This window comes from Abramis brama (assembly GCF_963993115.1).
Source record: "Abramis brama genome assembly, chromosome: 5".
Taxonomy (NCBI): domain Eukaryota; kingdom Metazoa; phylum Chordata; class Actinopteri; order Cypriniformes; family Leuciscidae; genus Abramis; species Abramis brama.
In genome coordinates this window covers 12,915,355-12,937,642 of record NC_139967.1, presented here as the reverse complement: position 1 = coordinate 12,937,642, position 22,288 = coordinate 12,915,355, and the positions used below count along the sequence as shown (strand labels likewise).

Genomic DNA, 22,288 nt, shown 5'->3' with positions numbered 1-22,288 from the left:
AACCGAGTCTTCTCTCCGTGAGGAGATCCCGAAGGTGTTCGATCACTTCAGTGCTCCCTTTAAAAACTGCTTGTGGTTGGAGTGAGGGCTGTCCCCTCCACCTCAAAATGTTGTAGCTTCTACATTGGCACACATCATGAGGCAGTGGATTCAAATCCAAGCGGAGTGCGATTTGATTGTCAGGTCCCTGAGGCGAGCAAGGAGATATATCCGCCTTGTGTTCCCTCCTTACCCTCTTGGGTCTTCTTCTCTGGTGCTACTGCACTGCAGAGACTGCCGCCATCGCAGGCAGTGAGTTAAAAAATTCAGTTTTTTAAGAAACAGTTCTCCTGCATGGTCTCCACTAGAGGGTAGGGACTTGCTAGCTTTTGGTCAAAAAGTTGTGCCTGGAATTCGGGTCGGCTAACTCTCACAAGTTGAGACCCCGGTCTGAATGTGTGCCCAAGGTTCCTACCTCTCCCATGGGACCAGGTGGTGAGCCTGCAAGCGCTGCCCCGGAGGAGGTAGACCCAGCCCTGGCTTTTCTCTGTCCATCCGCCTCAGTGCGGTTATACGTGATCAGAATGCAAAGCCTAGACCTTAGACCAGCTCTATCTGTTATGGGACAGCAGAAGGGAAGGCTGTTTCCAAGCAGAGGTTGGCCCACTTCAAAGTGGTTGCCTTTGTGTCCACCTGGGCGGTGAGCTCCTCCTAAGTGAGAGTACTGCTCCTCCTAGGCGTTGGCATACAGTGCCTTGCTGAACAGATGTTGAATAGAGTTGGGGGCTGGGCGACACCTATACACATTCGCTAGAGAACTAGCATGTGTCGAACTGTTGCTTCCCGTGGGCTTCATTCACATCACATAGTTTCTGAGAGCTCCCTAGATGGCAGTTTGTATCATTCCTTTCTTTAGCTTGTTTCTACAGGGTCTTTTATCACCAATACATTTCATCCTTCAATCTAATAATCTCTGTTTCTTTTCTCAGGTATCCTTCATAAAGGAAATGGAGAGAATGTCTTTATTTCTCAGCAGCCTCTGGTCATCTCCACAGTGATGGGGACAGGGGCAGTCCGTGCCATCCCATGCCCAAACTGCAACGGCCCAGCTGTGGAGCAGAAACTGTTTGCCCCCATCGCTCTGGCCTGCGGCTCGGATGGAAGTGTGTATGTAGGTGATTTTAACTACATCCGCAGGATTCTGCCCAATGGATTCTCCATCAGCATCTTGGAGCTCAGGTCTGCCATCTTAGATCAGCAAATTAATCATTTCTCAAAAGTGTTTAAATGTTTTTCTTCTTCTTTTTTTTTGCATAAGTAACTGTTGTATGCAATCTCTATAGTTTTAAACTAATAGTTTTATTTAGTAATGTATGAATGTAAAGGGTTTAATAACTGATTATTTTACTAATAGGGATTCTGTTTTTTATTTATTTAATTTCGTATTTATTTATTTTTTAGATTTTTATTTTGTAAGGTTTTATTTAAGCCGTTATTTTTATTCTTGTTTATTAATAAAAAGATTCCTGCTATTGAAATATTTAATTACATCAAATAAAACACTAATAAATGTTTTGTCAAATAACCTACAAAATGAGCTTTGCATAGTGACATCTAAATTGAACTGTTTTATAAAAGTTATTTAATGATTAGATTATGTAAAAAATTGTATCTGCTTTTTATAGCTTATACAAGTTTTCATAATTGTAAAAACAAAAATTATCTGAGGAATGTCTTTTCTCAATGTTGACTTCAGTTTTAATTATTGACATTTCTTTCCATGTTATGCGTCCAGAAATCGTGACATTAGACACAGGTATGTTTTCTCTTCAGAACAGTTATCACTATATAGTCTTTCAGTCATTAATACACTGTACTTGTGCTTGAATTCATTATTTTTATTTTGAATCTCCATTCATCCATGCATCAACCTTGGAGGAACTAGAGGTTAAGTGACTCAAGTCTCAAATGCAGAACAACAGATTTAGAGGCAGCAGCCCATATAGTAAGTCAGCAGAATCAAATGCTCAGAATTGGGTCTTGTCCCATGAAAAGTCGTTAAATAAAGTTGTAAATATATTTAGTAAATTGCTGTTTCTCATCAAGGTCATAGCACCCCACCGCTCTGAACATAAATATTCCTAATTATAAAAATACTATTAACACCAAAACTTCAGGTCCTTGATGGCCACTGCCCTGAAGAATTGTGATCTAACCCTAATAATACACACCTAAACAAGCTAATAAATGATTTTAGGATTACTAGAAAAGAGTTTTTGTAAGGGTTGGAGCTAAACTCTGCAGGGCAGTGGCCCTCCAGGACCGAAGTTGACCGTCCCTCCCAGAAAACTTCAGTCAATACATCACATTAATCCTGAGCTTTAATGACTAGAGCCTTTTCCTTGTTTTTCCCTTTTTTCACCCTTTTTTCTTTTTTCACCCTTTTTTTCTTTTTTCCCCTTTTCTTCACTTTTCCCCTTTTTTAATTTTTATTTATTTAAAGTTTACCTTTCAATTACTTTGGAGCATATCATCTTTTATTTTCTTATAATGAAGGCCATCTTTTATTATTACATTTTTGCATGTTTGTAATTGTATTCAGTATATTTTTGTGTGTGTATTTGTGTGACTGCGGACATGTTTTTGTGTGGGCGTGTGTGTTATGAAGCCACACAGTGGCTACTGTTGCTTGTAATCTTCAGTGTGTGGTAAGGAATCCATCTGGGGCGTTTTTCTGGTCGATGGATTGAACACTAACAGCTTTTCACAGCAAACCGCTGCCAGCATCACACCACAGTCTCCTGCTTATCGTCTAGATCCTCCTCGTTTCATGTGAATTTAGAAACGGCGCCCCCCACAGAGAGGGAGTTAGAGTGTGGGATAGACCTCTGCCCCACAGACTAACACAGACAAGCGAACTGTAATCCTTTATCTTTGCGTGCGCGCGTGTGTTTGCTCACAGTATTACATCCCACAGCAAGGGGGAAATCCTACCTTCAGACGTCTTTTGGAGATAGCGCTTCTGATCAAAACAGAGTCTGATTCTACCTCACGAAGACTCAAAAGAACCTTATAGTATTACCATTTTCAATTTCATCAATCTGTCAGTAAACAGACAGTTTGAGGGGGTGGCTTTTGCCCTTTATCATAACAAAAACAGCTTGGAGAAAAATATGAATCTCTTTTACCATTTCAATATTGATGTACATTTTATTACTATTTACATTTGTATCATCATTATCAAAAGCTACTCTCACTGCATTAAAAGTGTTCACTTTAGAAGTCTGTGTATTCCCAGAGAATTTAACCTACGCCATTTTAGCTACAGAATTTTTTTTACCCTTTATTTTAACAAAAGCAACTTTGAAAGACATATTAGTGTCTTTTACCATTTCAGTATTTATGTAAATTTGGTTAATGGCTTTGTGAAGTAACTATTAACATTCATAAATGTTTTTGAAAGTGACCAACAGTAAAGGCTGGAATACACTACACGACTTTTGCCCAGATTTACAGTCTGGACAAGCTGCCAAAAGTCAGAGCCAGTCTGCAGATTTGAGTCGACAGATTTCACAGAAAATCATGTTGTGTATGATGATTACAGACTACCATCCAGTCGGAGGATCTCAAACATGTTTGATATTTTGAGAAGATTTTAGAACACAAATTGTTTTCATTTGTCACGTGTCTCCTTGCAACAAGGTACTGTATGTGTTTCTGTGTGAGTTTGTTAATGACTTGAAAGTCTGGTAGTGTGTGATCCTCAGTCGTTTAGTATACGGTGCCCAGTTTTTCCTCTGTAACTATGTACAAAGTCAGCAAGTGTATATCGTGTATTCCAGTCTTAAAGGGGTCTTATTATGCTTTTTCACTTTTTCAACTTTACTTAGTGTGTAATGTTGCTGTTTGAGCATAAAAAAGATCTCAAGGATACAAAGCTCTAAGTCCACTCCAAAGGGAGATATTTTATTCAACAGAATCCTCTTTCCAAGAACTACATTGAACGTCTCGTTTGGACTACAGCATGTTTTTTCCGGGCTTTGTGAAGTCACAATGTTACTCATTTAAATAATCCCAGCCCACGGAATACTGAAAAAAGGGGACAAGGCCTGGTTGAGCTGCATTGACCTTCCTAAGGCTGATGAACTTAGAGTGGTTAAAATCAATTTTGAACACTGTTCCTGAACATTGTAACCCCAACGTTTATCTGTGTGCAGCACATTTTTTGTAGTACAGCTTTCAGAACCTAAGAGAGTACAATGCAGCTTCTCCTGAAATGGAGCAGGTCTTACTTTGTCAGGGACAAACTGTTGTTGTGTTGATCACAACTTGTATGTCTAATTATTATTTGTAGTTGCGTTTTCTAATAACAAGTCCAATTATGAGTTTTATGTTGTCGCTACGATGTAAACAAAGGGCAAAGCTTTGCCTCTGCTTGCCTGCTAGCCAACATTAGTGTTGATATTGTGTTTACTGTAGTTTTTGTAACCTCTCGCTTTTGAAAGACTGTTCACCGCCCCTTAGCAAAATTAACCATGGTTTTGTAATCGATTACTGTTTGTATTACCATAGTTTTCTGACAAGTATCATGATTAAATTGTGTATAACATTGTATCTAAAATGTATAATAATAAAAAAATATATAAAAAAACATCACTCTGAAACGTCCTATGAAATCCATGCTTGTCCATGCATGAAATCCATTCTGCATGATCCTCTTTGATTGTTAACATTCTTAAGTTTGAATCAGGCTTGAATTGGTTTGAAATTGACGCCATCCTTAATATTTACATCTGAGTAGAGCACAGATATGGCACATTTCGTATTTCGGAAGAATTTTGAACAATCAGGCATGAAAGCATATTCTAGTACTCCCTAAATCTAAATCAAGACTTTGTAAAAGGGCATAATAGGACCCCTTTAAGTGTAAAATTTATCGGTATGTGCATTCCCAAGAAACTGAACCCATGACCTTTAAGTTGTTAGCGGCTTAGCAACAGGAACTATTCCCCTTTACCCTGACCTCATAGCCCCTAAACAGTTCTAAGCACTCTGCTGTCCTTAAACCCAAAAGAGTGAATCGACTCCCCTTAAATGTCAGAGCAGCAGAGTGCCTCATAATCTACAAGTACCAAACTCACCACAACTCAGACGCCACAGGTGATTTGCCAGAGGAAGTCATGGGGAGCACAATCCAAATAACATGTTTCTGTTATCAAAAGAAAAAAAGACCTCATCAATTTTTGTGGGGGACAATGTTTCGCTCCTTTAGGAAAATCTTCTTCTTTTTTTTTCTTTCATTTCCTCCCTTTCATTCTGCCCAAGGAACAGATGATAAAGAGGCAGCAGGTAGATTTGCTCTTAGGGCAGAACCGGATGGAGGGAAAGGAAAGGAAGATTATAGGCTGGCAGGGGTCCAACGCACTGTAGGGGCTGAGAGTTTTGATCAGGGCTTGTGTTCAGTATGATTGAAATGTCTGCAAGGCGCTGAGACCTGGAGGGTTTTTTTACTTTAACCTTGTGTGAGCATGACTCTGTATGTGGTTGTTTTTCGGTATGGATTTCGACTTTTGAAATAGTTTCAGCATAAGTACATTGCCAATATGTGTGTAGCCCTGCTTTGTCATAAAGCCTTGTTTAAATTCTCTTCCTTCAGCTCCAGTCCGGCTCATAAGTACTACTTGTCTATGGACCCTGTGCACGAGTCGCTCTACCTGTCGGACACAAGCAGCGGGAAGCTGTACCGCCTGAAGACTCTGACTGAACCGAAAGATATCAGCAGGAACGTGGAGGTGGTGGCTGGCAGCGGGGAGCAGTGCACACCCTTCCACCCAAACCAGTGCGGCGATGGAGGCAAGGCCACTGAAGCAGCGCTCAGTAACCCCAGGGGTGAGAGTCCAGCGCACACACATGCTGCGCTTCTGAATTCAAAAAGAAAGAGTGAGTGAGCAAGGCAGAGTGGTAATTGAAAGAAGGGAGAGAAAAATATAGGCATATTTCAGTGAGAGAAATGGGAAAACTGAAAAAGTAAGATACATGAAAGATGCCTTCCTTCTTTGTTAAATCAGGTGGAGCGACTATTAGTCCCGCCTATCCATCACTGCCACTGTCTCTTTAAACCCGTCAGTCAGGCTGATGGACAGACAGGGGCGTGGCTAACGGGCACGTATGTTCTCTTATCCTTCAAGCCTCATTGTGCACTCTCTCTCACACAGTAACTCGCTCACTCAACTGTCGCAGTTAAAAGCCTCCACTTACTTGTAAGCCCCTGAGGATAGAATTCATAAAGAATCCCAGAGCAGGAATGTTATGTATGTGTGCGCGCTCACTTTGATTTCGGACTGTTCTGAAAAGAACTGTGTTTCAGATCAAACTGTAAATCACATTTAAAACTGATTTAAGCCTTTTTACACTCGCTTTAAAAGCCTTCCGTTGTGCGTCTCGGGGTAGAATACCCATTTTCCCCTTTGTTAAAGTGTTTTTTACTGAAGTCTATTATCTGTAACAGGCTCTGACCAAAATGCTGAGAGCTTCAATAACTGCAATCCGACCTTCTATGTTCTCAGGCCATGAGGGGGTCCGCACAAATAGACTGCAACCAAAGCGTTAGCAATTCAGTGTCACGATTTTTTTTCTCTGTTTAATTCTGCTAAACTGACCCGTATCGCTGATATGCGTCACTATACATACCAGTCTTGACAGTTCTGTATGGTGGTGTGTGGCTTGACTTTGCCTTGCTGTTGATTCAATTAATCTCAATATACAGAATGTTTTTATAATCAATATCTCTTTATACACATAGAAACTCAGAGTGATGCAGTATTGATCTCTGCACCATGGCAGCATCTTCCGTGACTATGATCTCTTTAGTGCTGTAAAAACGGATAGTCTTCGGCTAGTTTCAACAACCAAAGGCCCAGAGCTTCATGCTGGGAGCCAGTAAACAAGTTAAAATCAAATCAAAATTATGCTTATAAAATACCCTGTTTGTTTTGAAAATATTATTTTATTTTTAAGAGATTTGACGGAAAATTACAGGAAAATTTACTGGCAGGATTGACATTTTCAGCATCTGTAAATAATGATTTTTGAGACTGCAAAAAAAAACGAAACAGATTTTACCCCAGATTTTGTATTTGTTGCTCTAAGATCAAGTTGTGGTTCGGGCATCACACTAAAGCAGTGGTTCTCAACCTTTTTGAATCCAACCCCCTCCATTGCTTACAACAATATCTGAAGACTTTTCCTTTTTTTGTGTGATTTACTGGATAAGGATTTAGGATAATATATTTTTATAAAGATTTACTCGCAATTTCAACCTGATCAAATATTTTAGAGCTTGGCATAACTAGAAACATGTAAATGCATTATAAAACTGAAATCTTTATAAAACTGTCCAAGGAGTTTTATAAGATTTTATTCATTTATATGGCTTTTCCAAGTCTAGAAATCAATCTAATAAAAATTAAGCTACCTCATATAACCAGTTTTTGTTGAGGGTGTGAATTAAAATGAGAAATATCTTGATTTTTAATTGTTTAGGTTTATTTCAATGTGTTATTTTAAATACATTTATTTAGTCTTATTTTAAATAATATTAAGCCATCTTGAGACCCCTTGGAAGACGCCACCTAGTGTGCCCCGGCCCCCTGGTTCAGAACCACTGCCCTAAGGTGTCATATTCAGATTTTTCTACTCTGCTTTTCTGTGTTTAGGTAAAAAGAATTGCTCATAACAGCAGTATGGCATACTTTTTAACAGCTCACTTTAAGGACATTAACGGACAAAGGATTTTGAATCGAACGTGAATCCAATAGAGCAGCACAGCTGTTTTCAACATTGATAATCATAAGAAATGTTTCTTGAGCACCAAATCAGAATTTTTGAATTATTTCTGGAGGATCAAAACTGGAGTAATGATGCTGAAAATTCAGCTTTGCCATCAAGGGAATAACTTCCATTTTAAAATATATTAAAATAGAAAAAGTGTTTTTATTTTGTAATATTTCACAACATTTCTGTTTTTACTATACTTTTATCAAATAAATGCAGACTTAGTGAGCGTAACTTCTTTCAGAAACATAAAATAAACTCATAACTTTTTAACGTGTATATGCTTTGTTTCAAAATAGAAATATTTAACATAATGTATTTAAAGGTGCTGTATGTAACTTTTCTACTAAAATTAATCCTTTTTTTATTGCCTGTGTGTGAAGGGGTTGTAATCTCACATTAAAATGATCCACTTTGCGGGTTTTGCTATTACCTCGGAAAGCAAGTATTCTTATTTTTATGTGAAGGTGCCGGGTCGGATTTACCGCGGAATCCAGTGACGTGACCTGCACGCGCGCTCCCGAGCCTCTCGCCTCGTCTAGCCTACTGACTTTGCACTCAACAGCGACGACACTGCAATTTATGACATGGACTTATGACTTATGCAACTTATGACATGTCTGATAACACTAAGAAACGACCTGCTCCCCAGCACAACACAGACTCCAACACAAACTCCACATATTGATAAAAAACAAAAACAAAAGTTTTTTCTGCTGAAGCTCGTAAGGCCAGACGTGAATCGGATGAACTTCGGGTGAAAAAACACGACTCAACATCGGCAGGGCATTTGAATCATGGAGAAACCTTATCTACAAACCTAGAATGTACATTTCCTGAAGAAAATGTGAAGTGGTGCTTGCAGTGGCAAAATTCGGCACGGTTGATAGGGTTCCATACTTATCATGGTACGAGCATGGAGCATTAGTTCAACGTTAAGCTGATAAAAGTAGCCTATTATTGTAACGTTGCAGTGGGAGTTTACCTTAGTTTCCAGCATGTTGTGTGATGCTTTCTCCGGTGTGTTGCGTCTCAGTCTGGAAGGTACCCACACAGTGCTCACTCATAAATTCGAGCACGCGCAAGAGCACGCGCTTGTAAAATTATTGGTTGCAATCTGAAACATCACCGCTAGAGGTCGCTGAAAACTACATACAGCACCTTTAATTTTCCTTTAACCCTTTTTACGGAAGCCCTGAACTGCAAGAAAAAAGAAAAAAAGAAAATCCGTAAAAAAAAAAGAAAATCCGTAAAAAAAAAACCCCCTGAAATTACAAGAATAAAGTCGAAATATTTCGAGAATAAAGTCGAAATATTTTAAGAACAACGTTTTTTTACGAATCTTTTCGTAAGAGAGGTAATCTTCAGTACCTTTTGGCTTAATTAGCCATCCAATTGTAAAAAACATTAGATAAGAAGACATTGTACTACTTAAAGTATGATTCCTAATAGAGCAACCGCTGAGCAATTCCTCTGAGATTCTGTTGTATATGAAGGGGCTGTTTACACCTGGCCACTTCATGCGTTTTCTGTGATCGGATGGCTATCCGATCGTGAAAAGACCAGGTGTAAATGCCCTCCGAAACGCATTTGAGACGGTTTTAAATACGATCGCTCAAACCACTTCAGGAGGTGGCAAGTGTAAATGCGTCTGGTTGTTGAAACCACATATGTAAATCTTACTTCTCCCAAAAATGCTAAAAAATAAATGTGTGAAAACATGTTATAGGCTATTTGTCATGTTATAGTCAGATATGATGGCGCTACTGCAGCACACATCACTGCAGATGAGCAGCTGAGCGATCTATTCATCAAGCCAACGTGCAAACTACCGCAAATCAAAGTCGCAGACGCTTAATACGCAATCATCTTCATTAAATGTAAAGAAACGAAATGATCTTACCAGTGCTGTTGCCGCTCTCTCTTATTGCGCTCTTTGATTTTGAAATTAGCTGATGATCATTAAAATCCAGCTCATATCTGTTGTTTTCGGTGACGTGAACTTCATGAAATCTGCATTTAACGCAGGAATTGAAGATCGGATTTATATCCGTTTTGCGAAAACATTTATGTGACCAGGTGTAAATGGGATCGTTTTGCTAAATTAGATAACTTTCCGATCTGAAAAAATGCATGAAGTGGCCAGGTGTAAACAGCCCCTAAATGTCTGTATTATATGTTTGTGTGTCAACGTGTTCTGTGTATATATGCTCTACAAGCTTTGTGTGTGTGTGTGTGTGTGGTACGTTTGCAGTACTCTGATTCACTAAAGTCTTGGATTTAGAGTGAAAGAGATAGAAGGAGAAAAGGGCACATTAATTCATAGCTCCCTGTGGGATAGGGCGCTCGCTGTCTGGTCTGATGCCAGCCGAAAGTTTAAGAGAAATAGAGAGAAAGAAAGATGAGAAGCGAACAGATAGATATGCTCCATTCAGTCTGAGTCCAGCAGGTTTAGAGAGAAGCACTCCTGAAGTCTAAATTATTGTGATCTGCTTTTGAATTTTAATATACTGTATGTGTGTGTGACGATTAGTTTCTCCTCTGATCATTTTCAATCTAACCAGCATTTGGCGTTTTAGAAGATGAGTAAGAAAGTGAGCTTCTGGACCTGTGGGTCTCTGTGTGTCTTCAGGACCCTTTGAAGGGCAGAGGGAGGTATACCCCTCCGAAGGCAGAATAAATAATTAAGCTCGTTATGCTCGTTAAGTGGGTAATATTCCTCGTAATTGGCACCCATAACAAGATGCATTTGTAAACAGGCTTATTGAGGCAGATGGAATTTCAGCAACAAGGGTAGTGCATGTGAGTGTGTGTGAATTTGCATCTGGTTTACAGCACAACATGATCTGTATTGTTTGTTGCACACAAGAAAAGAGAGAGAGTCTGAACGGATACTCAGCATTTAAAGCCGCTCATCATAACCAAATAGTAGATTAAAAAGTTAGGCTAAAGAACTGTGCACCATTTTAGTATAGTCAACAAAAAAAGGTGAAACTGGGGATAAAGCGTATTTACTCAAGTGAATATATCTCAGAACTGATTTTGAAAGTCAGTTTCTCTATAGGGACATACATCAAAGTCTTGGCCACCAAAAAAAAAAAAAGTAATTGAACATTTCCACTGTTATTGTCCAGGAAAAATGATACAGATCAGTTTTCATAGTGGCAGTCTGCCATTACATACTTTTTAATGGCTTATCAACTAAATTTAAACATTTAAAACAATAATGCAGCACATAATTCATAAAGAAATATCATAGTATTATTTTGGCCAACAAAAACTATAATTAGTAATTAATAAATTAAATATACAACAGAGCAAACACATGGCAACTATAGTACACTCTTACAAATGTGGTAAATATTAATTATAACATAAAAATGTGAAATTATGATATACTAAGGCATAATTATGAAATAAAAAGATAAATATATGATAGTCCAAATTGAGATGTCATAATCATGTTAATGAAAGTTAAAAATATGAGATAAAAATTCATAATTATGAAAAAAAAATTGTTTTACTTTTGATGTAATAGTTAGCACTTGTGTTGTGACAACTAGCCGGTCCTATAGTCTGTCCTATATAGCATTAAAATAGATTGGTTTACATCACGTACAGATAAGGAATTACTTATATTTGCTCCGAAATATAAGTCAAAATATTATTTAATATGATTGAGTAAGCCCGACTACATTAGTTTAAGTTTAAGTCAGGTTTAAGGCTCATGGCATGTAGAAATAAACTCCTCAAGGGAGCAACTGCTTATATTCAGTTTTTACAGTGTGAACTAGGAAAGAAACAGGCAATGCAACTAGTGAAGTACTGCTCTGTGTCAGCTATGATAGGCAGTTTATTCATATGGAGAAGGCGCTGTTACCGCTATCCATACTGATATGTGTGAGCTGTCATTTTACTGGAGCTCTGTTGAAATTCACCATGTGGGTAGATTTTATTGCTGTAAAATTACTCCAAAATATGTGGATCCTCTTAGTATTATCTGATTAAATTGTGAATCCAAATAAAGCACTTAATTGGCTGCATGTATGACTGCATGCATGTGTGTGTGTGCGTGTGTGTGTGTGTGTGTGTGTGTGTGCGTGCGTGCGTGTGTGTGAGTGTGTGAGAGAGAGAGAGAGACTTGATCTCTCCCAGAGTAAATCAACGTGGTGAGAACAGACCAATATGTCTGCTTATCTCTGTGATTCTCATTAGAGGGAGAGACCGAGAATAAAGAGAGCAAATTAGAGAGGGGAAAGGAAAGCCGCAAACACGCGCACACACACACACATACACACAGTGCTATTTGCCATAACAAACTCTGATGTGTGTTAGAGAGATGGTTATATAAGCCTTTTCCCACTTCAGAGTGAAATCCCCTGGAGGACAAAAATATCGGTAAGCGACATGCAGCAAAAAAAATTCATAACCTCTGTGCTTATTTGTGTGGAGGTGTTCCAAATAGCAAACAGTACCACCTTACATCTTGTACTACTTCATGGTGACCAAACTGGGCAGTATACAACCAGAGGACACTGCACAGAATACTGTATCCCACAGTGCAATACACTAGACTTGACCTTCAGTTTCAGTGTGGTAAATTAGATAGATTATCAGCAGTGATTCTTATAACATGTTTCTTCATCATGATCAAGATGTTTTATTTCGATCCTCTTACACAATTCCATAATAATTACACATAATATTTTTACATATTAACTGAAAAAGATGTAGTTTAGTTTAGTTTTACCGACTCTTTTTTCAAAAAGGGTCACTTCCTTTACAGAATGTAATCTATACAAAAGATACAAAAACAAAAGATACATTTTCTTTAGACCTCTGTATAAAACTGAAAATGACACCTTTTATAAATGAATAGTTGTTTCATAAATTTAATATACAAATTAATAATTTTGAGTTATATATTTGTCTATCACTATGTTGTTGTTTTTTTATTTGAAATACACATTCATAATTCCCTTCACAATTTTGCCTTTTGACAGATATACAGTACATCTATTATTTATTTTGGTCCTTGCCTTATTTTTTAAAATCCTGTTTCTCATGTGCAATTTTGAAATAAACCAAATCACCAAATTTTAGAGTATATAATTTGATAATATGTTGATTGGTTTGTAATAGTCAAGTCGATTTTCAATCCCTATAGCTCTCTTCTTGACTCATTATTTGATAAGGCTGCCAAATGTTAAGACACAAAATTGGATTACAATTGCAAAATAATCACTTTTATTTTCAGTACATATATTCAGAGCATAGTTTGCTCCTTACAAACCATATGCTATGAAAGATCCGTGGAACAGACGTCTCTAAAGAAACAATAATAAAGTCTTTGACAGACTGAAGGTGGCGATTGTTTCATGATGTTAGTGGCCTGGAGGTGTATTTGTGCTGAAGATCAGTTTTAATTAAACTGTAACAATGCATGTTTGTGCACAGCACGATTTAAATGTAAAACCAAGTTACCTTGCACAGCTCAAGGTGATTTGCAAGCATTTGAATAGAACAAGACAAATGAAAAAGAGAAATTGGATGAACAATGAAAAGAAATACCAGATTTTTTGCATATCTGATGTCATTTCGCATAAATCTGCATATATAAGATAATTTGCATATTTTTAAGATTCTGTGAACAGAATGATCAGACACAGAGGAATATACTGCCTGAGACAGAGAAGCTCGTCTTTCTTCAGTGCACCATTCCTCATCATCTGCCGTTAAGCTGTAACTGCATTGGCAATGCAAATGTAATGTTATTTGTTACGCCAATAAAGCACATTAAAACTGAAAGAGACTGAGAGAAATGACTGTGTGTGTATCCTGTTGTCCTGCAGGTATCGCAGTGGACAAACATGGGTTCATTTACTTTGTTGACGGATCAACGATCCGTAAGATTGATGACAAAGGAGTGATAACAACCGTCATTGGGTCAAACGGACTCACCTCCTCCCAGCCAATCAGCTGCGACTCTCGAATGGACATCAGCCAGGTAAACAAAACGCACACACTTACACACTTACAAATTTACATACGGTGGATCTAAAGAAGTATTTAGAATAAATCACACATTTTGTATGAATGTCACTGCATTAGAAACAAAATATCAAGCCTAGTGGTTTCTGCAAACAAGTGATGCTTGACCTTTTCTCAGAGCTAACTTCATTTCTCTTTGATATTTTTGCAATTACTTTTAATCAACTGGTCCCAAGGTGATTTTATAGTGAATGTATGAAGCAAAATAGCAGATTTCAAATACATGCTTCTCCAGGGCGAATAAATAAATAAGGTAATAAATAGGGTTCATTTTTTCATGTTGACTATACATTTTTAGGGCCTAGTATCAATGCAGATTCCCCGATTTGTTTTTGATTCACAAGCTGTCGACTAGAATCATATATGTTTTGGTATATATATTTTCAGTTACAATGTCCATTTTACCATCATGTGAAATTACAGGTATCATCATCTTTTAAAAACGGATAATTTTTTACGACCATAACTGAGTAAAAGAACCAACTCAAAAGAGTCAGGCTACGCTGGTCACGCTGTTTGTTTTGATTCACTAAAAAGAACCGTCTCATAAGAGTCATTTGTTCATTTTCAGAGTAACGCTGGTTGTGCTGTATGTTTTTAATTGACAAAAAAAGTCCCCATTCTTTAGAGACGTTTGTTAAACAGACTATAATATTGTTGATTCACTGAAAAGAACCGTCATTTGTTTGTGAATTGGGCTACAGTGATCGTGTTGACTGTCTTGTCTTTGCATGAAACACACAAGGAAAACTCAGTAGAAAGATGCTTCTTTCTGTTATTTATACAGTGTTTTTGTTGCATCACATTCAAAATGCATTCATGTGCATTCATGTTCATTAGTCAGGTAAGACATGATTTCTTTTGCCGTGCTGCAAAGATTCGACACTGCTGCTGAGAAGTGGTACGTAAACACACCGTTGCAAGAAAAATACTCATTTTGAAAAGTAACAATGGCCTAAATTATGCATTTGAGTGCATTAGTTCAGCAGAACGCAATACAACTATGTTTTAGGTCGCTGCTGTACAATTAAAACATACACTGAAAAAAGGTAGAACTTGTTGAATTTAAGAATCAATATTGGGATCGTTCAAATTAAGTTAACGGTTAGTTGGAAAATCTGTACATTTACCCAGCACTATACATTTTATAAACTCATAAATGTACATTTTTTGATAAGATATTTCAAGATATCTCAAAATATTTCTTAGATATGACCTAACTCTTGTCAGTTTATTTTACCGCGGTTAACTTCTTATAGGCAGACAATCTTTTAACTTTCTGTTTGTGTGCAGACATCAGAAAAATGATCTGTCTCCGTCTTCTCACATGCTCACATAAATGAAGTGAATAACAGCACACAGACGCTGAAGAACTGAAAGATGAAGGAAACCCATCATACACACCCCACACAGCGAGAGTCCGGACCAACCTCTCTTTCTCTCCTTCTCTGTCTCTTTCTTTCAACCTTTTTCTTCAGCTCCACAGGATTCACTCAAACACACTTTTCGCTGTTCACCTTTAGAGTGAGAAAGTGCTGATACCGAAGGTCTCTCTGGTGCTACAGAGTTACATTATACAGCTTGCAGCAACATCCTTACTTTTCTTTTATCTCTCTTCCTCTCTCTCTCGTTCTCTCTCCCTCCTTTGAGGTTTCAGCCTTTCTCCATCCATTTCGAACACTAAAATCGTAAAGCTTTTCTCAAACATAAGGCAATTCCACATCTTTCTCTTAAAGTGCTCTTAAAAATCTATTTTACACTCTCGTTCTGTCTCTCTCTCCCCCTGCAGTTTAACTCAGTGTGTCCTCATTAAATCTGCAGGCCCGCTCTCCCTTCAAAGTCAGACACAATTCTTCCCGCTCCTGAATAGCATCAATTTTTGGCAGACTGTCCCTTGATTTCTCTTTCATTCTCTCTCTCTTTCTCGATCCCATCTACACACACACACACACACACGCTGCACTTCTTCACAGTTCATCCGGTGGGGTGTGTTGTGTGTGAATAAGAATCAGACAGTGAGGAGAGATAGGGAGAGAGAGAGAGAGAGAGAAGGGGAAATGAGGTGCCGCAGGCCACTGGGTAAAAGAAGCACTGAAATCTGCATAATTCCTAGCATGCCTGGGATATGACACACTTCACACTCAATACTGTCCGACTGTCGGGCAGCCGCGGACACACACACAACCAGGACGTGTTTTTTTTTTTCTTTACCTAGCTGCACATTAGGACTGGGTGGCATGACTAAAATATTATCACGGTAATGGTATATATCATAATATAGTTATTTTTATATATATATATATGTATATTTATACAGGGGGTTACTGATTGATCCCTGAGCAACCAGTCACAATGAAGATATGACCCCTAACTTAATCTGATTGAGCTTCAAGCATCACAAAAGACTATATGTCTATATTTCTATGTGGTGTTTTTAATATGCTTTAAGACAAACCATGTGCAAATTCATAAGTCAACACCATTGCTGATTATTTTCTCCCTAAAACTGCAGTGATTTAAAGACCGTCTCAAAAACAAGGTTTGAAATCTCTGGTGTTTATTACGCCTCAAACTACCTTGTACCAGTCGAGCAGGGCAGCTTTAGCATATCATTAACTATTCTTTGAAGCAGTGGAGTCTCAAGAGAAGCCAGGTTATCCCAGTATATTTTTCTGTTGATATGATGAAATCAGGTATATGTATCAGTATAGCAGCTTAATTATGTATATGATGTTTATTACAATGTTATAATTAACAATATGCCTTTCTTCACTGACATCTAATTTGTTTAAAGCCTTTCTAAGGATGTTGATTTTTAGAAGGCAGCTGTCTGACTCTGAGATGGTGAATGGGAACATGGTTTGTGTAACATTAGCAACACATTATTAGCTGTTTGATGTAGTCAAGCAAAAGGGTAATCATATTAATTACCTTTATGTGTCTGACATTGTGAAGAGCGATACCATTGGGCAGCATTTACTACAGTAACTTGACTAAAGTTGACCGAGTTGATCTCTGAGCTGGTGTGAGTGAAGTGGAGGTGGGACTAATTTGCATATTCATTGATCCACGTATATATTAAATGAAGCAAGGGTGTAGAGTTACATTCAATCTATTTTAAGGCATGATGATTTTTTTTCACAGGAAATGTGATCAAAGATGAGTTTTAAAGGATTCAATTATTAACTACAGGGGAACTTTAAATGCTAATTTATGTTCATGCCAGCCTCATCAACTTACACCTATTATAATATTAATAGTATCAAGTGATAATATTCAAAGTTAATTAGAAGATCTTTCAGAGTTTTAGAACACATGCATTTTTTAAAGTTTAATGTCCATCGCAATGGACATCAGGTGTTATATATCAGCAGGAACCCACAACTTAGTTGTGTGCCATGTTGGGAAATTTGTACAAGCATTTCAAAGTTAAAATACAGAGCCAGAAATTCTAATTTTAATGTTTTATTAACATTCATGTTTACTATTATTAACAATATGATTTTAGTTGTCCTCAAAGTGGCTATAAGCTGTCCCTTTTTTCATTGGTTTTAGTGAGACAGAAACAGTGAATGTGATATGAGAGAGAATACACAGCAACACACACTCTGATGCCTTAATTCGTCAATGCACAGTTTGATAATATTCAAATTAATCGGCAAGTACTCACAAACACACAGACATATACACACATACTTAGATACATCCATTGCAAGCATCAAACAAGACTTCATCTTATCATCTTACCTTTTTTCTACATTCTTATTGGATTGCTCATTATTACAGTATGTGTATTCTTTTCAAAATCTTCCAAGCTAATTCACATACTGTATATGTTTAAACGTATATGTTATGCCCAAAGTAGTGGACATAAAAATAAAAACAAAAAAAATAATGAGTTTGCACAAATCTTGTTTTTATACTCACTTCTACATTGGAGAAGAGCAAATATCAAGTAGATAAATTTTTTTAATTATTATTATTTAATATTATTTTTTTTGCTCAGTATAAAAAAGGGATATATAAAAGGGATATATATTTTAATAAATATGTCTGGCATCTGTGCAAAAGCAACTTTGCATTATGTATCACGTGAGTTCAAAACAAAAGACTGAAAGCAGCAAAACTTAACGTTGTTAAATGGATCAGTGGGTGCAAGGGACATCTTTTGGCTCTCATAGTTTAGCAGACTTCTTTTTCTTTTCTTTTTTTTTTGGTATAAGAGGTTTTTCCACCTCCAGTGGTGAAAAGTAGTTTTGGCGTTTCCACCTCCAGATGACCGGCGTGCGACAGTTTGCAGAGAATAGTTTTCTGCTCGCTCTCTTATGTAAATCCAAACCATGTCCACACAATACAAGTCACAGTGTGATATCAAGCTATTCCTCATCTTAACTTGTTTGGGACCCATCACGCGCTGTATTTTTTACATTCTCCCATGATTCATGACTTCCCTGTGTATATAATGTAAAACAGTGCTGTCCACTGATATTACTGTATGTAAATCAGTATAATAACAGTCAAAATGAGATTGTCTGTTTTTCTGTCAGCTGCTGAGAGTACATCTGATTGGCCATAAGCAGATGAGAGTGGCTGTGAAATCTGTTCACTTTTTCAGCTTCATAGCAGTTAATAATATACATTTGTGTATCCACAGGTGCGTTTAGAGTGGCCCACAGACCTGGCAGTGAGTCCGCTGGATAACGCTCTCTACGTTCTTGATAATAACCTTGTGCTCCAGGTGAGCGAGTCCCAGCAGGTGCGAGTGGTTGCCGGACGACCCATCCATTGCCCCATGGCCAGTATTGAACCGGTGATTCTGGGGAAAACAGCAGTACGGTCTGTGCTGGAGGGAGCAAAAGCTATTGCCGTCAGCCACCAAGGGGCTTTGTACATCGCCGAAACCGACGACCGGAAGCATAGCCGGGTACAAGAAGTGTCTACAAATGGAGAAATGGTTGTAATCGCGGGTGCGACCAGTGAGTGCGATTGTAAGATTGACCCCAACTGCGAGTGTTTCTCAGGTGAGACAAACATACATTTCAGTGCTAAACACAGTGATTTACTATAACCCTCAGAGAGGTTGTTCATACTGATGATGTATTATTTTTCCATGTTGAACCTTTTTTTTTGTAAGCCACTGGTTATAAAAATCACAAGTTTTTAATGCATATTTTGTCTTCAATGTGACTTGAAAAATAGCAAAATTTAAAATGTCATAATGCTGGAAGAATTACTTCAAAATGCATACAGGCAGACAGTGCAATTGCATTGACTTCTATAAAAGCCTTTCCAGTAAGCTAGATGCCTGAAACTTGAGTATGTTCATCTGAGAGCGGCCCTCTTACCCATGCTAATGTTTTATTGGCCTATGTTGAAAATCATCAAGAATAGTTTATCCATGATTTATTTATTTAATATTGTTATATATTATTTATAGCCCTATTTATATGACAGTGTTTAGTGTACATGTACTGCAAGACAGATTTCCCCTTTGGGACAATATACACTACCGTTCAAAATATTTTTTAGGGAAATTAATATTTTTACTCAGCAAGGATGCATTAAATTGATCAAAAAAGGATAACAAAGACATTTATAATGTTTGAAATAAATTGTTATTTTTAACTTTCTATTCATAAAAGAATCATGAAAAACAATGTATCATGGTTTCCACAAAAAAATGAAGCATCACTGATGTGCAATACTCATAATAAGAAATGTTTCTTGAGCAGCAAATCAGCATATTATGATTACTGAAGGATCATGTGACACTGAAGACTGGAGTAATGAAGCTGAAAATTCAGTTTTGACGTCACAGGAATAAATGACATATATTAAAATAGAAAATAGTTATTTCACAATATTACTGTTTTAACTGTATTTTTGATCTAATAAATGCAGCATTGGTGCGCATTAGAGGCTTCTGTCAAAAAACATAAAAAAAACTTGCTGACACCAAGCTTCCGAAGAATATTTCTATCTTTTTTTTTTCATTCATTCAATTTTGAAGTAAAAACACAGCATATTGCATATTATTACATAATACAGGTCAATGTTTTTTTTAAATCGTCAGCAGTGTGACAGTGGGCAGTTATGTAGTTTGACTTTGGCATGCTGGGAGATTCAATTTGTAAATATTTTCCTGCCAAACTTGTTGGTGTGACACATTTAATAGCCCTGGATGCCTCTGTTGAATGCAGATTTAATTTGTACAAAAAAAACTTTATTATTTAACTGATGTAGAAGAGTGTTGCACTTTTACTGCAGTGGGTCTCTGAGGTTTAATCGTTAAGCCCAACACTGAATGCCTAATGAACTAGACTTCCTCTTTTTTTTCCCTTCTCTTTCTCATTCTCTCCATGAAATTGTCCCTAGGTGATGGAGGTTACGCTCGCGACGCCAAGCTGAAGTCTCCCTCATCTCTGGCAGTTTCTCCTAATGGCTCCCTCTACATCGCTGACCTCGGGAATGTGCGTATACGTCGGCTCGCCGCTAACCATCCACAGCTCACTCCCGAGGGGCTGTTCGAGCTCACCTCGGTGGCAGATCAAGAGCTCTACCTGTTCAGTCCAAATGGTACTCACCTGTTCACCCTCAGCCTGGTAACCGGGGACTACTTACTCAACTTCACATATACCCTCGAGGGCCACCTGAGCAGCATAGCAAGCAGGGAGGGCACGATAGCGCAGTTGCGGCGGGATGCTAATGGCGTGCCCCTGTGGCTCGTAGCCCCGGGCGGCCAGGTTTACTGGCTGACCATCAGCAATGCCGGGATGCTGAAGCGCATCTCGGCTCTCGCGCACGACCTCGCACAGCTCAGTTACTACGGCAACACGGGGCTGCTCGCTACCATCAGCAATGAGAACGGCTGGACTACTGTCTACGAGTAAGTGATGCCCTTCTTTTACCCTCCTTTTGTCTATCTCTCTCTCATCAGGAGAGTGCGCTGCATTGCTTGATTTATAGGTGCGCACGATAGCGCGATCTGTCTTTGTTTTCGTGTGTCATATCCTGTCGTAGCTTCCCTTAGAGTCTATTTCGGCTGCTGTCATGCCACACAGCCTCACTTGCACACTCTGATAGTCTAAGGCCATTTTATCAGCAGGAATAGTGGCACGTTTCTACTGTATATAAAACAATATTCTTCCAGCATAGATTAATCTTTACCTGCGCCTAATTTAATCACGCTTTATTAGAATTTATCAGAAGGAAAATAATCTAATAGAGTCTGATCGACAGTGTTACCCGAGATCGTTTGAAAGAGTGCAGTAGTTCGATTTCTCAAGCTGCGTGTTTTTCTGCTGCAATGAAAATCACTCAGCCTTAATCTATCCAATAAAGAAAAGAACTCTGTATCCTCTTTTGATTTCACTATGAAAGAGCCTGGGTACCTGTGAGTGTGTGTGCATGTGTGTAAACTGTTTGCATGGGCATTTTCAGGGATTTGTGAGACTGAGCTGCAAGTTCTAATTTAGTGTGAAAATGTCAGGGGCTTCTTTTCCTCTCTCTCTTTCTCTCCTTTTTGTTTGATCAACTCGGTGACCTTTCACACACTGTGTTTACACACACACACATACACACACATACACGTTCTCATGCAGCTCATGGTGTAGTGTTGAGGCGGATCACATGCCTGTGTTCGGTCTGTTGTGAGACACTGCCCCCTGCTGGCACTTACTAAACCATATTCAAACATTAAACTGACACCTTATGGTTCAGGCTAGAGGTGCCAAAATCATAGTTTAGTTTATGTCCTGTTATGCACAATAACCAAAAGCCGATCTGTAAACAATAGAAACAGAAAGCAGCCTCTTTTTTTCTTTTTTTGTGAGTGGTAACACTTTATGCTTGCTTTACATTAACATTTATTCATTAGGTATCATAAACTAACAATAAACAGTAACCATTTTAACAGCATTTATCAATCCTAATAATTGTTAATTTATTTAAATATTATTATATAAAAAATACTGCCCATTAAAATGAATGCATTAACTTATGTTTTATGAATTGAATTTTGTTATGAAATAATTGTAAATGATAATATCAGAAAGCAATATTTCTTGGGTTGTAACACTTTACAATTGCTATTCGTTAACATTAGTTAATGCATAGGTATCGTGAGCAAACAATAAACAAATTTTAGCAGCATTTATTAATTCTGGTTGTTTTTAATTTATTTAAATACATTTCAAGTTATATTATAATTTTTCTTGTATAATGTCTGTAAAAAAGCGGAATGAAACAAAACACAAATACACAAAATAAATAAATTAAATAAAGAAATATGTAATATTATAATTAAAAAGTGAAAATTATTAGTATTCGTAGAAATTAACATTAACCTAGAATAATTAATAGAGTCAAAAGAACTGTCTGTCGTTAGTTTGTGATACCGTTAACTAAGTGAAACTAATGTTGATTA

The 22,288-nt window shown here is 37.7% G+C and overlaps 1 protein-coding gene across 2 annotated transcripts in view; it reads left to right on the top strand.

Annotated features, from left to right (window-relative positions):
• The window catches only part of tenm1 (teneurin transmembrane protein 1), a 155,502-nt gene that overhangs the window by 114,032 nt on the left and 19,182 nt on the right, over positions 1 to 22,288 (top strand). For both annotated transcript variants that reach the window (XR_014606269.1, XM_084114746.1), the window contains exons 20-25: positions 969 to 1,218; positions 1,775 to 1,795; positions 5,636 to 5,868; positions 13,665 to 13,819; positions 18,518 to 18,884; positions 20,239 to 20,749. Coding sequence is in view for 1 of the 2 variants with exons in the window: in XM_084114746.1 (XP_083970872.1) it covers positions 969 to 1,218; positions 1,775 to 1,795; positions 5,636 to 5,868; positions 13,665 to 13,819; positions 18,518 to 18,884; positions 20,239 to 20,749 (1,537 nt within the window). In the remaining variant the exon portion in view is untranslated. The remainder of the gene's footprint in view (positions 1 to 968; positions 1,219 to 1,774; positions 1,796 to 5,635; positions 5,869 to 13,664; positions 13,820 to 18,517; positions 18,885 to 20,238; positions 20,750 to 22,288) is intronic.